Raw genomic sequence first — 16,791 nt, 5'->3', positions numbered from 1 at the left:
CCAGTGAATTGCGAGAGGTCCCGGGATCCCTGGGTCAGTATCCCTCGCAAGCACCTGTTGAGTGTTCCACTGTATTGGGAAATAATTGTGTTTATGTTTTGAGGAAATTACCATTTGTATAATGGCTAATATGTCGGGTTTGTTGGGCCACAGTCCTGCAGCCTCTAGCTCAGGGGCGGCAGCTGCAGCCTATGATTGGGCAAAAGCACTGGGGCATATATTAGAAAAGATTGTGTTGGCCTATGCTATGTCAAACTCTTGTCGTAAATTAAGGTTATTTGCTGGGGAAGAGGAGTTTGAACCCTGGTTGGAGCATACCATTGAAATGCTGCGAGAGTGGGCCGTACCCGATGTAGAAAAGCGAAGATGTCTAATAGAGAGCCTTAGTGGCCCAGCATTAGATGTAATTCACACCCTAAAGCTCATTGACCCTGGGGTCAGTGTGAGGGACTGCCTAGAGGCCCTTGATAATACCTTTGGGAGCGTAGAGGACCCTGAGGACAGTTACTGTAAATTCCTTAATTCCTGACAGCAAAGGGGTGAGAAAATTTCAGCCTATATACAGAGGCTGGAGAGACTGCTTCAGAGAGCAGTTATGAGGGGAGCAGTGACTCCTGAGCAGATGGATCAGACCAGACTGGCTCAAGTTGTAAGAGGGACTCAGTATCAGAACCCGATCCTAAGAGAACGTCAGGAACATCCCCCAAGTTACTCCCAGCTGATAAAGGAGGTCAGGGAAGAGGAAGAAAGGCAGGCTGCCAGCGAGTGTTGGGAAGCCCAAACATTGGAACCAGTCAGCACAACGCCACTGCAAATGGCAAGTGTACTGATGGTGAGCACCACAGAGGAACTTGCCCAACAAATGCAGGTCCTGACGGAACCGATAGCTGAGCTGCAAAGCATCATTGACCGAGCTAAGATTTCCAGGAATAAGGAGCCTCAGACTGTGACGATGGAGAAGTCAGTATCTAAAGCCACTGTCCTACCCCGGCGAAGGGGGAAAGGACAATTCTTTTGCTACTGGTGTGGTCAAGATGGGCACAGTGCTGCTAACTGCCATAAGGAAGAGAACCCCTCCTTAGTGTATGAAAAGCTGAGGATCAGTTGGGAGAGATCCAGTAGCTGCCAGAAGGTCTGGGGATGGAGACCACCTAGGCCTACAGGATTTGAAGATTCCCCCAGAAGAGACCGTCCAGCTGAGATCCCTGCAGGACTGATAGGGCCTCGAGCAGAGGTCATGGTAAGGATTGATGGGACGGAATGTAAAGCCGTGCTTGACACTGGATCTCAAGTGACTATTATATTTCAGTCATTCTACCAACAGATGCTTAGGTACCTGCCTATACAGCCACTGACTGGCATTGGTCTGTGTGGCCTCAGCATGGATGAATACCCCTATCAAGGGTATGTCATAGTGCACCTGGAATTCCCAGAGGAGGTTGCTGGGGTAAGGTAAGAGGTAGACACAGCTGCCTTAATATGCCCTGACCTGAAAGGGACCTCTGATGTGTCTGTGCTGATAGGTACCAACTCCAGTCTCTTCAAGGTGCTTGTGGATTACTGCAGATGACGGACTGGGGACCAGTACCTGAGTACCCTGATGATCCATACGCTTTGTGCTGAAGCCTATAGGAAGATTGAGAGCGCTAAAAAGGAGACATCTGAGCTACCGATTGGGGCACTGAAGTACATGGGCACAACCCCCTTAGTAGTGCCTGCATGGACAGAGCAAGAAGTGCTTGTCATGAGTACCAGGCTGAAAGGCAGTAAAGTGGCATTAGCAATGATAGAGCAGCCGGTTGAAGGAGAGCTCCCGGAAGGAATGCTGGTCCCCAGTGGAGTCATAACCCTACCCGCTGAAGCCCAGGAAAAGGTGACTATACTGATTGCTAATGAAACAAGTAGAGATGTTGTTGTGAAGCAAGGACAAAAGATAGCAGACCTCTTTGAGCCTGAATCAATTATAAAACCCCAGCGTGAGACTCAAGTTCCGACAATAGACCCAGCAAGTTTGACTTTGGAGATTCACCATTGTCCGAGGAGTGGAAAGATTGCCTAAGAAGGAAACTTTGTGAAAGATCCAAGGTGTTCTCATTGCATGAGTGGGATGCGCAAAAGGAGTAGAGCACAACATCAGACTACATGACTCTTGACCTTTCAGAGAGAGAGCTATAAGGCTTGCTCTTTCCGAGATGGAAGATGTGCGACAACATCTTCAAGAGCTGGCTGCAAATGGCAACATTACAGAGTCTCGCAGCTCATACGCCTCACCCATTGTGGTGGTCCGTAAAAAGAATGGGAAAATCCAGATGTGTTTTGACTACCGCACCCTAAATCGCCGTACTGTGGTTGACCAGTACACAATGCCTCGAGTCCAAGATGCCTTAGACTGTTTGCTGGGAAGCCAGTGGTTCTCTGTGTTGGATCTTCGGAGTGGATACTACCAGATCCCTCTGGGTGAAGAAGATAAGGAGAAGACAGCCTTCATCTGCCCATTAGGGTTTTATCAGTTCGAATGCATGCCCCAAGGGATTTCTGGAGCACCTGCCACATTTCAACGTCTTATGGAGAAAGTTGTGGGAGACATGAATTTACTGCAAGTGTTAGTTTATTTGGATGACCTGATTGTGTTTGGAAGAACTTTGGAGGAGCATGAAGAAAGACTTCTGAAAGTCCTTGATAGGTTGGAGGATTATGGTTTGAAGCTTTCAATTGACAAATGCCGGTTCTGCAGGACCTCGGTGAAGTATGTGGGTCACATCGTGTTCCAAGAGGGTGTGAGTACTGATACTGATAAAATAGAAGCACTCATTACATGGCCACGTCCAAGCAACTACAGAGAACTCAAGACCTTCCTTGGGTTTAGTGGCTACTACCGCAGATTTGTGAAAAACTATGCTACAATTGTAAAACCCCTCAATGATTTTACCAGGGGATATCAGTCCAGCAAGAACAAATCTAAGACCAAGAATAAAGGGCCTTCCATGCAGAGACACTATGGCCTCTTCGAATCCTTTGGGCCATGGTGGGATGAGAAATGTGAAAGGGCTTTTCGAGAAATCATTACTTGCCTAACTCATGCCCCAGTCCTAGTCTTTGCTGACCCAAGCAAGCCATTTATCCTGCATACTGATGCCAGTTTGGAGGGTCTGGGAGCAGTACTGTACCAGGAGGTGGAAGGCAAGCATAAACCTGTAGCCTTTGCCAGCCGAGGACTGTCTGATAGCGAAACACGCTATCCCATGCACAAGCTGGAGTTCTTGGCCTTGAAATGGGCCATCACTGAGAAATTTTGAGACTACTTGTATGGTGCTCAGTTCCAGGTGTGGACAGACAACAACCCACTGACTTATGTGTTAACAAGTGCTAAACTGGATGCTACAGGGCAAAGATGGGTGGCCGCTTTGGCTAGCTATGACTTCAGCATTCAATACCGATCAGGGAGAAGCAATGTAGATGCAGATGCATTGTCCAGGCATCCACAAGCACCAGAAGTTGCTGTGATACGCACGGATGGAGTGAGAACTATTTGCAGTGTGAATTGCCGAGAGCCGGAGGCCCATGAGAGCCTTCATGGATGTGTTGCTGAAACTTTGGGCCTACCCCCTGAATGTGTGCCTTCTGCTTCAGTGAACTATATTGCTTTGGACCAATCTCCGTTGCCCATGCTCAATGCGGCTGACTGGCAGGAAGCCCAGCTGCAAGATGTTGACATTCGTGATACACTACTTGCCAAAAGGGAGGGGCGAGGCCCAGCTGCAGTTGTCCCACCTACCCCAGAGGGCAAACTACTATTGAAAGAATGGATCAAACTAAAACTGATTCAGGGAGTGCTACACCACATGACCACAGACCCTCTACAAAAGCAACGGAACCAACTAGTGCTGCCGAAAGAGTACAGATCCCTGGCCATGAGGGCCCTGCATGATGACTTTGGACATTTAGGGAAGTAGAGGACCCTGGAACTTATCCGCAGTAGGTTTTATTGGCCCCGGATGGCTGAAGATGTTCGCAGGAAATGTGAGACCTGCGCTCGATGTGTTCAAAGGAAAACTGTCCACGAGGGCTGCATATCTGAAGAATGTCACCAGCAACAAACCTCTGGAGCTAGTTTGCATTGATTTCTTGTCTTTAGAAGTGGACAAGAGGAATATTGGGAACATTCTAGTAATGACTGACCATTATACGCGATATGCGCAGGCATATCCCACACGTGATCAGAGGGCCACCACTGTCGCTCGAGTACTGTGAGAAAAATATTTCTCAGTTTATGGATTCCCAGCCAGGATACACTCGGATCGGAGACGAGACTTTGAGTCACTTTCTGAAGGAGGTGCTGAGGATAGCAGGAATTAAAATGTCGAGGACAACGCCTTATCACCCGCAAGGTGACCCTCAGCCAGAGAGGTTCAACCAAACCCTATTAGATATGTTAGGGACTTTGCAGCCAGAGCAGAAGGCAACCTGGAGCCAACATGTTGCATTTCTGGTGCACGCCTACACCACCACAAAGAACAATGCTACGGGAGTTACCCCGTATCTCTTGATGTTTGGGCCAGAACCAAGATTACCCATAGACCTGTGCTTTGGTGTATCAGAGGATGGCGATAGCTATGAAACCCATCAGCAATATGTATCCCGACTATGAGAAAACCTGCGGGATGCTTATCACTTAGCTACATCTGCAGTTCGGAAGAACACAGACCGCAGCAAACATTGATATGATGCTAGGGTACGTCTGCAACAGCTCCAGCCAGGGGACAGAGTCCTGCTGCAAAATTTGGGTATTGCTGGCAAACACAAGATAGCTGACAGATGGAAGGCAATACTTTACTTGGTAATGGAAAAGCTAGGAGACCTGCTGGTCTACAAGATCAAACTTGAAGAGGGTCCAGGGCAGACAAAGACCGTGCATAGAAACCTTTTGCTCCCTGTGGGGGAATTGGTAGGCAGCCCTTATGTGATGGGCCACAACAGGGCAACTGGGCAGAACGAAGGTGCTGTACCAAAGCCACCTTCCAACGTGGACAATCGGCCTCCTGCAGCTAACTTACCCCTACTCAGCATATCTGAGAGTGAGTCTGAGGAGGAAGACACAACCATGGTGTATCCTAGGATGAAGACAAGATTTCAGTCTTGATCGGCTGAATCAAAAGAGAGCACCTCCTCTTCTGCCGTAAACCCTATGGCAGAAGTATTTAGGCCCATTCCTGACGCTCCTGAGCCACTGGTGGAATCCCCGTGTGATGACTTACACAGGTTATTGGACAGTGGTGACATACAGATGGAGGATGTCCTGAGCACCTTTGACCCTCCACTGTTAGAACTAGAAATGCAGGGGCCTATGCCAGTATCCGAGGGAAACTCACAGGAAACCTCCCCATCCGTCACTCAAGAGGATGTCCCCCCACCACAGCAATGGAGATTCTCAATAGGCGAGACAGGGTAATAAGACCAGTGAAACTGTTAACTTACTATGCACCTGGGGTGAATAGTGAGGAGCCAATACATTTAGCACACAGGTTTGTGGAAGCAAAAGTGGGCTATCTGAGGACCTTTGGAGGGAACCAATAAGTTGGTATAGTAGGGAATGTGATTTGTTGGGATGACAAATTCTCGGCTGAGGGGAGGATGTAAGCAGAGTCAGGATGAGCTCTACCCTGACATCTGGTGGTGAATTATGAGGAGTGTGGAAAGAATCTCAGGGAGTGTGGAAAAGAATTCCAGGTATTTGCATTGGCACACCCAGCCCACCTAGCATAAGCCCACAGCAGCCTGGGATGGTTATTTTGACAGCTGGAATCCCCAATTTCTTTGTTATTGGGGCAGGAGGAAAAAAAAAGTGCTGTCACTCTAATTATGTGAATGAGGAACTATGAGACTGCTTTATGACAGAAATGACTCAACCTAAATTAAAGTAGTACTTGCTAGACAAGGGACATGGGTTCCAAAACCCACTGAATTGAGAGAGGTTGGGGACTGGTGTGTGTACTTGATGGTATAGGCCCCTTTTGAGGGCCTGGAACACCAATTGCACATCCTCCTCTCTCCACTGTTAAAGAGTAGAGCTAATTTTGATTCCATTAGGAGTCTATCTAGAGACTGCTGAGCTGAATTCATGTTGGGCCAATGGTGCACCAGCACCAGGGCTCCCCTACTAAGAGCTGAAATCACTAAAAGAGCTGAGCTGAGATCACTGAGTGCTGTGTTAGCTAGTGGGGCAGCCTGAAGACCTATCGCTAAGGGGCTAGCAGAGCGGAGCAGTTTGCAGCATGTTGGAGCATCCCATGGAACAGTGAGCGGAGTTGAGCGGTTTGCAGGGACGGCTGGAGTGACTAAGGGGCGGCTGGAGGAGCGGCACAGCTGGTGTAGTGGAGCTGGTCATGGTGAAGGCTGCAGCAGAACTCCACGGAGAGGTGGAGCAGTTGGCCCTGGCCCATGTAAGTTGCCCTTAACACCCTGTGTGGGATTCCCCTCCCCCCATTTCCACCCAGGCTGGGGGGAGGTAAAATTCTGCAGATAAACTTTTGAACTCTGGGGTGACACTGACCAGAGACTTTCGGGTTGTTGGACTTTGGGGTGATTGGACTTAAGACTCTAAGGGGGAAAAGGACATTGCCAGATGTGCTTGGAGGTGGGTTTTTTGCTTATGATCTGAGTTATAATCCTGTTTGTGGTATTTCTCCAATGTGATGCCACATTGTTTCCCTCCTTTATTAAAAGGATTTTGCTACACTCAGAGTCCATGCTTGCGAGAGGGGAAGTATTGCCTCCTATAGGCGGCCGGGGGGGGGGGGGGTATGTAAGTGTCCCAGGTCACTGGGCGGGGGCTCAAGCCGGTTATGCATTGTGTTATTGAAATGGAACCCCTGGATACTGAACCTGGCCCTTGTTGCTGCCAACTCAGAGGGGCAGAAGGGTTACATTTTAATACATAAAACTTGTAGCGTTGGACTTTCAAAAACTTTCTCTGTTGGCCTAACTGTGCTCCAACTGAAGCCTGAGTTAGGCCTATGCTCTGAATGCTTTTAAAATCCCACCCCTATTTTTTCCCCTTTGTGCATTACTCTAACTAGTTCGATAGATATTAATCAAGATTTGTGTTCATCTTTTGGATGAAACCAAGCATAAACTTCAGCCCAAAATACAGGAATACAGGGTGGGTTTTTTGTTTTTGTTTGGTTTGATATTATATATGGCTGATGAGGATTTATAACAGAAGCTCCAAACTTAACCTTCTACAACATTTGTTGCGATGTTGTAGAAGGTTAAGTGAAACTGTACATAAGAAATTACCCATCACCTACACATGCATAAATTTTACCATTCTCTAAAAACTATCATTGATAAGAATATAGTCAGCTATTTTAGGGCCTGAGGGCCCCAATCCTGCAAAGACTTGCACCCATGCTTAACCTTAAGCATGAGTACACCTCCATGAAGTTATGCATGTGTATCAATCTTTGCAGGATCGAAGCCTTACTGGTTAGGCCCCAATTCAGGGCAGCACTTAATCAGGTACTTAAAGTTAAGTGTGTGCTTAAGTCCCATTGACACATGTTTAAGTGCAGTCCTGAATAGGGACGTTTTCTGAAGCAGGCCTTAGAGTACTAATCCGGAAGAAGAGTCTTAGTGAGAGCAAGTCTGACTATAGAGCAAGACAACAGAAAAATAGGAAAAAGTAGGTTTATTTTATTTTTTATAATCCCATTCTTTAAAAAAAAAAAAGTGCACTTGGGATGGCTAATTGTTTCAAGAAGATAGAAGGAAAAAAGTGTCAAATGTGTTTTAACACAGAACAAAGTATCAACTTGTCAGAGTTTGCCAAGAGTCCAGTGAAATTTCCAAGGAAAACCACACTATGGGGCTGAAAGGATTAAAATATAAAGGGAATAGGAGGCGCTTGGGTGGGAAAGAGAAAGAGATTGTAATATTAATTGTTATTAGAAAAATCGAACAGAGCATAACAAATTAAAAATACCCATGGAAATAGCATTACTCAGTTCCATGCAGTCAATATACGAACGCTGGAGATAAAGCAGAAAAGCTAACAGCAAGGCTGATAAAGAAATATTCAGAGGAAACTCTTGGAATCATATCCTCTGTCTAAAATGAACCAACTTTGACTGTTTCCTTTCCAGAGGAAATTAATAAAATACTTCCAGATTAAAAAAAAAAAAATTATTCACTCGTGAAATTGAAAAGAAAAGAGGAATAAATTTTCTAATGGAATCCAATTTAAATAGCATATCAAGAAAAAGACCACCATCAGCAGACCCACCAAGGAAATCCTGAAGGCCATAGGAGACCTATTGTTTGAGGAAAACCAGGACTGGATGGGCTATCTATCAAATATTACAAGAACTCTCTTAAGCTAGCCCAACATTACCACTCTGATGGGTCAGAAAGAACCCAACCACCCCCTCACCACCACATTTCTCCCCCCATACCTGTTAAAATACAGATTTAGCTAATCCACAAACCTCACACTCCACATACATTACAACTAGTCTCCTCCCAGAAGCAACAACAATAATACTGCTGTAGGGAGAACTCAAGACTATAACATTACAAAACCAATGTCACTTATACAGGGCTTTCTCAAGGAGTAGCTTACAAAGCACTTTCAAAGGTGAGCAGATACAGTTATCTTCTTTTTGTCTCGGAGGTGCAGAGATCAAATGACTTGACTCACCATATAACATAGGGCAATGACACTCTGCCGGATTTCCTGTGTGGCCTTGGAGCAGTCACTTAGACCAGTGGTCCCCAAACTTTTCAGGGTCACGTTCCTCCTCATCCATGGGGGCTGGAGGCTGCAGGGCTGGGAGCAGGGCTGTGGCTCCCTGGGGGAGACGGGGATGCAGCTAGGGGTAAGGGGGCCAAGGCTAGGGCTGCAGCTGGGTCTGGGGCTGGGAGCAGACCTGGCAATGGAGTCACAGCCAGGGGCTGAGGGCAGGGCCAGGTGAGGAGCTGCAGCTGAGCTGTGGTTGGGGGCCAAGGCTGGGGACAGGGCCGGGAGCCTGGGCCATGGCTGAGGCAGAGCTGGGAGCGAGACCCCATTTGCTCTCCCTATCTCTCATGGGGGCTGGCCCAGCCCCTGCCACGCCCCCCCAAGTTCCTCCGTGCCCCCCTAGCAGGCACGCCCCACCATTTGAGGATCTCTTGGGCCCTATCCAACACAGAACTTAAAACACTTACATGCAAATTAGTCCCACTGACTTCAAGGGGACTTTCACATCGATTAGAATTACTTTGAGTTTTGCTGAACCTATAGTTTGGTGTCTCCGTTCCCCACCCATACATCCTAGCAGTGTTATGAAGATAAACTTTATTCCTGCTTGTGTGGCAGTCTGATATGATGGTAATGCCACATAAACATTCAGAGAGGATAAGATATGGAATTTAAGACTCCGGTTGTCTGCCATGTCAAGTTTCATAAGTCCACGTGATTTAACCTTTTCCAAGGTGGACTCTATCATCATGTAAACTCCTTTGAGAAGGTGGAACAGGTGCACATGGCCAGATGAAGGCAAACTGGGGACCTAGGCACACTATGACTGGGATTTCCTGGGGCTCAACCCTGCAACCCGTAGAATGAAAGTGGCAAAGGAACTTCTACTCTTCCAGGGAGGGAGGGGCAGCAGGATGGGGTCCCCAGGTGCACCAGGAACAGCAGGGGTGGTTGTGCAGGGGTCCCCCAGTACTTACCTTGGCTTCCAGGTATACCGGCATAGGTGGGGAGACCAGACTTCCTGCACACAGTGTCCTCTCTACTGGGATGGTGCTGATGGGTGTCTTGGAATTAATACCCTATTACCATATTCGGGACAGTTCCCCTCTCTCAAAAACTATTGTTCCATACTATCTACAGACTCAGGTCTTTGCATCAGTTACATTCTGGTCATATTCAAGCCACAGACGTTAACTCAGTATATTACTTGTTAAGCATTTTATCTAATGGGGACTAAGTACCCACATTGTGACCATGTTTAAACTCAAAACTTTAAGCAGCAAGCCTGAGTGGGTTCTAGACTGGCTTACTGGAGAGACAGGTTGAGATCTGACTTAAGTTGTCAGGGGAAAAGGCAGATTTGCAAGTCATTGCACAGGTGGCAGTTGACAAGAAGTGAGTTAAATTGCAAAGGAGAAGAGGACTGTGAACATACCCAGAAGGGACATCTGAGAGGGAGGAAGGGAGGGGGAAAATAAGATCCTCCAAAGTCAACACAACAGGCTCAGTTAAGCAAGGTAGGAGAACTGGGAAAGCAGGGAATGAATCAAGGAAGCCTATATAGGAGAGGGCCTCAAGGAGGAAAGGAGCAGCGGCCCACAGTGTTGAAGAAAAATAAGACATGAGTGTTTATATGGATGGAGTAAATGCTGTTTTACACATGGCAAAGAGATTGTCTTAGGGCATTTTAGGTGCAGTGAAGAAACAGAAAACGTTACTGGAGGGTAAGGAGAAAGTTGAAGAAAATGCATTGACAAAATCCTTCCTAACACAAGGAGCCATTCAATTAACTTGAGAGACAAAGCATTTAAAATTGATGAAAGGCAGTATTTTTTCACACAATGCACAGTTAAATGTGGCAATGAGATCCACATACTAAGCCAAGGGGCTAGTAGGAGTTATAAAAAAAAACCCAGATTTTTATATGGACAACAATAGCCAGAGTTGTGATAACAAGGATTTAAAAATCCCAAGAGTTTTGGAAGGGATATAACCCCTCATGCTTCAGGGCATAAACCAGCCGTTAGCTAATAGAGATTAGGAAGAAACTGTCACTGTGGGTAAATTGAATACTGTACAGTTAGGGCACAGCTTTCCTGGCAGGACAATGTACCTGTTTTGATGGTTTGCCCTCAGAGGTTAATTGAACCTGGACATTTCCAAACAAATTGAAGAACAGTGTTCCATTCTCAGACCATGCAACTGGATGATTGAGTATGACTTTATACTGTACCAGACTCTTGTTTTCCCATCAGTGCACTGGCCCTTAGGTGTCTTAATCCATAGCTTCATTCTCACAGATCACCTCGATCTGCAACAAATGAACCAAGAGGAAAAACTACTAAAACATCAGTGGTGAAAGTCTCAGGATGAATCCTGATGATTCTGCTGAAAATGCTTGACATCTTATATTGTGTCTGGGAGGGAGGCAAAAAAGTTTCTGTCTCTACTTTAGAAGCCACAAGGTCTTGGTCAATTGATTTGTTTCAAGTTGACATTCTGATTAATTCACTGTCTCCTCAATTCATTTCTATTTCAAGTGCCTCCGGTTGTGGGGCAAATTTATAGTTTTGAAGAAAAAAAAAAACAACTTGATGATTCAGGCCGAACTGTGTTCATAGTACCAGGACAATACTGAACATGGAAAAACTTTATGTCATCTTTGCTCAATGCTTTAGCTGTCTCTTTCAGGTACTGGAGCTGAATGACCTTTGTACTACAACTTGTGATTTAGGCCCACACTTCTCTTGGCTGATGACCTGAACAACCTCCTTATCTGAAGGACCTTTCCCCATTGACACCATTACATAGTCAGTGGAAAGCTTGAACTGAAGCACCAATGTTTTAGAGTAGGCAAGGCTGTTGTGTGACAGGGCGTTCTTAATAATGGAATTTTCTTCCTCTTGATCCAAAGTAGCCCAAACTTGTTTGACAAAGGGGCTTTACAGCATGCAATGTAGGCCGTTTCCCCAGATGTTCAGGGAGGGGAAGAGAAGGGGAAAGAGGCAAGCTTTGGAGTAATTGATCAAGTGCTTTGATCGCATTGGTTGATTTGTTATGGGACTGGGCTATTGGGATTTCAGTGTAATTATTTGTATGTTATAACTCTTCGTAGAATTGTGATCTTAGTTGATGTGAGCATACCAAGACCTGCTATGGATAGGGATTTTGTAACTAAAAAAGATCTATGCACGTTGGCATGCAGTTTACCCTTTTTCCACCTTCTCCAAAAATGTGTCATTTTCCAGTCACAAAAACCAGCAAAGTATTTGAAAGATAGTTGTGTTTTTATTTTTCTAAGCTTTTACTTGTGGAACATAATAAATGGATACTTAAATGACTTGATATAATGACATCTTTACAAAAACCATTTCCCCCTAACATCTGGACAGCAATATATAAATATTTACAATGGAAAAATAGACAAGGAAAGAAATAAGTAGTCTTCATTATCCAAGTCAATTTCTTTCTAATCATATTTTGACCACAAAATACTTCATTCACTTCTATCCATATTTACACATTTCTTTACTTCACTTGGGATAGCACTGAGGTTTTAACTTCAATTTTTAGGATGCTATATTATGTGATACATGTCACACCTGTTATGTTCCTGTAATTTGCTTTTGTATAGTAGCAGAATTTGCCTGGAATAATAAATCAAAATTTTGAAAATGTTATCCTTGAAGAGAGAAAAAAAATTAAAAATGTATGTAAAGTTTACATACCAGGATACAAAGTTTCTCACACAAATACATCACAACACTGAAAAATCAGTATAGTAAAATGTTTTTCTTAAGGATATTAGGTCTCGATCCAAATCTCTTGGCTTTAACAAAAGCAATATCCCAATAGAACAAATATATATAGAAAAAATAACGCCCTCTTATTTTACTGTTAAAAAAGGAAACAGTGCCTTCTGAAACAAACTAAGATGTGATTTCCTGGAGACAAATATACCTTAGAGTGAAGACAGCTTTAAAAGCCCCAAATAAAATATGGTCTTCATTAATAGGAAGATTCAGCAGATCAGTTGGAACAGTTTAAACCAGCCCATTTAATTTTGTAATATTACAAACGTCAATGTAAAAAACAAGACTTTTTTGCTCTCTGTCCCATAGTGTCACACAATCACGACTGAAAACATATTGCCTGAAGAAATGACAGACACCTATTGCATGCCATTTGGTTTTAGTATGTAGACATTGACTGCCTTGTCCAATACCAGGTTTACCATCCTTCCGAAACCCAGGAACAGTCATTAGAAGATGCTTTACATATGTGAGCTGCGTCTCCCTCTAGTGCCCAAAGACATACGAAGTCTTGGTTCTCTTGCTTTATAATGTTCATTGAAGTCCAATCTAAAGCTAAGAAATCGAAGGCTTTCATCGGAACTGGTTGTCAGTAAGATCAAAAACTGTTGCACAATGCCCTGAATGAAAAGGGAAAAATAAGAGATTCACCAGAATGTACAGATGGTGCATTCGTGTGGCATAGTATTTGTTGACAAACTAAGGATCTGAATGGGAGCACCGTATTAAAGGAATAGGGGACTCCCAAAGGAAGGGCAAGCAGAATGTTTAGAACTAGTAGTTCACAAATCAAGTGGAGATAGTTTTGTACTTCTGTAAAACCAAGTATAACAAATCCACAGCTATATACCAGGACTTCATGACTGAAGTTAAAAATAGAAAACCTATAACAGCAACAGCAGAAGCTCTTAAGACAGTTAGGCCCTACTTATTCTGAGAAGCCTCTTCAGCTTTGTATCCTGCACCAGTGTCATTGCAGCATGAAAGCATTGATATTGCAGCTACATCACTGCAACTGGTTCTCCTGCAACCCATTCAGCAGCTACTTTACCAAGGAAGGTGGTGGAATCTCCTTCTTTAGAGGTTTTTAAGGTCAGGCTTGACAAAGCCTTGGCTGGGATGATTTAGTTGGGGATTGATCCTGCTTTGAGCAGGAGGCTGGATTAGATGACCTCCTGAGGTCCCTTCCAACCCTGATATTCTATTATTTTACAATGTTTCTTATATTATCAATTACTCTTCTGTTTTGAGCTACTGCAGTTTATGTAATTATGTGCACATTAATTGTGTTCCGTTAGCTGCAGTGCATGCACTCAAGATTTTGCTTGTTTTAAAAATGTTTTATTTATAATCTCACAGAAAAACTGTTAAACTAGCTTGATTATGGTTGTGAAGTCAAAAGTTAGTAAATATCAGAACTAAGTTTACCTGCGAAACCGTAATTCACTCCCCTTGTGCATATGCATTATATGATGCTAATTACATGATCTCACACTATTTTTTTCCCACAGGTCCCTGCCTCATTTGCACAGAACAGACAGTGCTCACTTAATTCAACAGTATGTCTTCTCCTCTTAGTTCAATGGGCAGCCCTAGGCCTTATTTACTACACACTATTCAAACCCTGTTCTGAAATCAATTATTAATTTCCTCCTGGGCTTTTCCTCTGGTGCACATCTCTATAGTGTCCGAGTGCTTCACAAACATTCAGAAACTTTATATAACATCTCTGTGAGGTGAGGGAGTGGTATTATCCCCATGTTACTGATGGGGAGCTAAAACAGAGAGATTAAGGTACAAAATATCCAGCCAATTTAGGTGTCAACCAACACCTAGTACCTGATTTTTCTATAGCAAATTTTATATGTTCAAAGTAGGGCTCTCACTGACTCCAATTGCAGCTGTGAGTGCTCAGCACTTCTGCAAATCAGACCCATGGTCTCAGACTGCGCAGCCAGAAAATGAGGAATGCACAATTAATATCTACCTGTGAAAAGTTTGGATTAAGTGACTTGGCCAGCATCATACAGGAACTCCCTGACAGAGACAGGAATAGAATCTAGTTCTCCAGGATGGCTTTCAACCACTATCACTGTCCTGAGACTGAGACCATCATTTCTCTTCCAGCAATCCTCTGCCTCATTCACTACACACATTCCAAATTCTACAATAAATGAGGCAGGGGTCCTACAGCCAACAGTTTCCTTCACTATATAATCCTGACTCATCCCCAGATGACATCAACACATACTACAAAACTTGCAGTGAATTTTAGCAGTGCCCACATGGGATGTTAACTGCGTGGCAAGCAAGTGCCTTGTAGATTCACAGACTGACTTGTCTTTTCAGGGAATTAAACTGCAAACCTTTTATGAGGTCTTTACTGAGCATGTGTGAACTGCAGTTTGTCAAAGGCTTATAACATGGCCAGTTTAGATGGATTTTCACAGGGATGACAAGAGGAATGTCTCTGACAAAAATGCCACTCCCCTACCAAATTACAAAGCTTGGAAGCACTAGAGCTTTTGAAATATGGTTGCCAGATTTTTTTTTTTTTAAAACATGGGCAGAACATTTTTACCTAGCCTCCCTCTCAGAAATAGCTGAACCACTTTGCCTGAAATTCGCCCCAAGCCAGACAGCCGGCACGGAAATTTTCAGCCAAAAGGGTTAAAATTTCACAAAGTTATAAGCAACTCAAAACAGGATCTTGGGAAGTGCCGGACAACCTTAATAGCATCAGTATTTTAGGTGGTGCTGGTATTATTTAATTTTACAAAACAATTTCATAAACTAGAAATGCTAATTTTCGAGATTTGCTTTTTAAAAGCATTTAGTACAGAACCTTCCCAGCTGTGGCTGTTACTACCACAAACCCAGTTTTGGAGCCCTGGGTCAGAAACGATGAGCCAGATACCCAGAAACTGGTATTGCAAAAGATGGAGGAGTGCTGTGCAAGGACACGCTGAACATGTTTATAACAGCCAGAACAGCTAGTGTAGACACGATGCATCCTTGCAAGCAGTAACGGTGGAACTACTGGAGGCTTAGTGTTGCAAAAACAAACAAACCCCTACATGTGTTTTATTGTCTAAGGCATACATCAGTCCTGGTAACAACAATGCTGTATAAATACAGAACATGGTTCACTTAGAAGAAATCTCTGCTGTCTCCCTAATTCACTGATCTATTTTTATTTAATATGTCTACATTTAACATCTTGTATTTTATCTAATGTACTAAACATGTAGGAAATTATAAACAGCAAAATGGGAGAGAACTGGTCCAACAAGTTTAGTTAGAAACATGCATTAAAATATGAAGATGATATCACCGTCAGGGCTGGCTCCAGGCACCAGCGCAGCAAGCAGGTGCTTGGGACTGCCAACGGAAAGAGGCGGCATGTCCAGCTCTTCGGCGGCGGGTCCCTCAGTCCTTCTCAGAGGGGAGGACCTGCCACCGAATATTGAAGTGGCAGTGGCAGAGCTGCCGCCGAAGTGCTGCTGATCGCAGCTTTCCCCTCCCCCCCCACCGCTTGGGGCCGCAAAAACACTGGAGCCGGCCCCAATCACAGTAATCTTCAACATCTAACTTTGGATTTTATTTACTGGCTTTTGAATAGTTAAAGCTAAAAAATGCTGTCCTTATCCTACACAGTGCTACTTTGCAGGGGGTTTCAGGAAAGTACATGATAAAACATTTCGGATGAGCTTTGACAAATAGACATAACAGGGCAAGTTGAAACTGAAAATCCATCCTTGACAGTCAATTTCCTGACCTTCGTAAATTGATAGAAGTGGGCCCTAATGTTTTATGGTAGATTACAGTAACATTAATTTCCTTAAAAAAAAAAAAATCCTGTGGAATGCTTTGCTTGAAATGTAGCTACTGGCTTCCTTAGTGAATGGTGCATTTGGAATAAAATGTAACTAATTAAGAATAAGCCTCAATAATTCTCTTTTCACAGCATGCGACTCTGCATGCTTTCACTTAGCTGCTCAAACAATACCCATTTCAACATCCCTAAAATAAGAACAGAAAATGACTGTTTCTTTAAGAGAATTATTTGGGTAGTAATCATTTGCAAAGATTCGGAAGGTAAATGGAATGCAATTGGGATTATGCTGATTAAGATTACTTTTAAAAGATCTATTAAATCCATTATGAAACAAGTATGAGACTTAACAGAAGAGGCTATCATGGTCTATCATGTAAGAAAGAATTTGCTTTCAAAGCTCATACAGA

General features: G+C 44.0%; 1 protein-coding gene across 3 annotated transcripts in view; it reads right to left on the bottom strand.

The window, feature by feature from the left end:
* Window positions 1-12,002: 12,002 nt before the first annotated feature.
* Window positions 12,003-16,791, bottom strand: part of TUBGCP3 (tubulin gamma complex associated protein 3) — a 108,435-nt gene continuing 103,646 nt past the window's right edge. For all 3 annotated transcript variants that reach the window (XM_050948097.1, XM_050948108.1, XM_050948102.1), the window contains one exon: window positions 12,003-13,166. In XM_050948097.1, the coding sequence (XP_050804054.1) occupies window positions 13,008-13,166 (159 nt within the window). In that variant the 3' untranslated portion in view covers window positions 12,003-13,007. The remainder of the gene's footprint in view (window positions 13,167-16,791) is intronic.

The sequence above is a fragment of the Gopherus flavomarginatus genome, chromosome 1 (assembly GCF_025201925.1).
Source record: "Gopherus flavomarginatus isolate rGopFla2 chromosome 1, rGopFla2.mat.asm, whole genome shotgun sequence".
Taxonomy (NCBI): Eukaryota; Metazoa; Chordata; order Testudines; family Testudinidae; genus Gopherus; species Gopherus flavomarginatus.
Note: the sequence above shows the minus strand (reverse complement) of the source record. Positions and strands in the feature narration are given on the sequence as shown.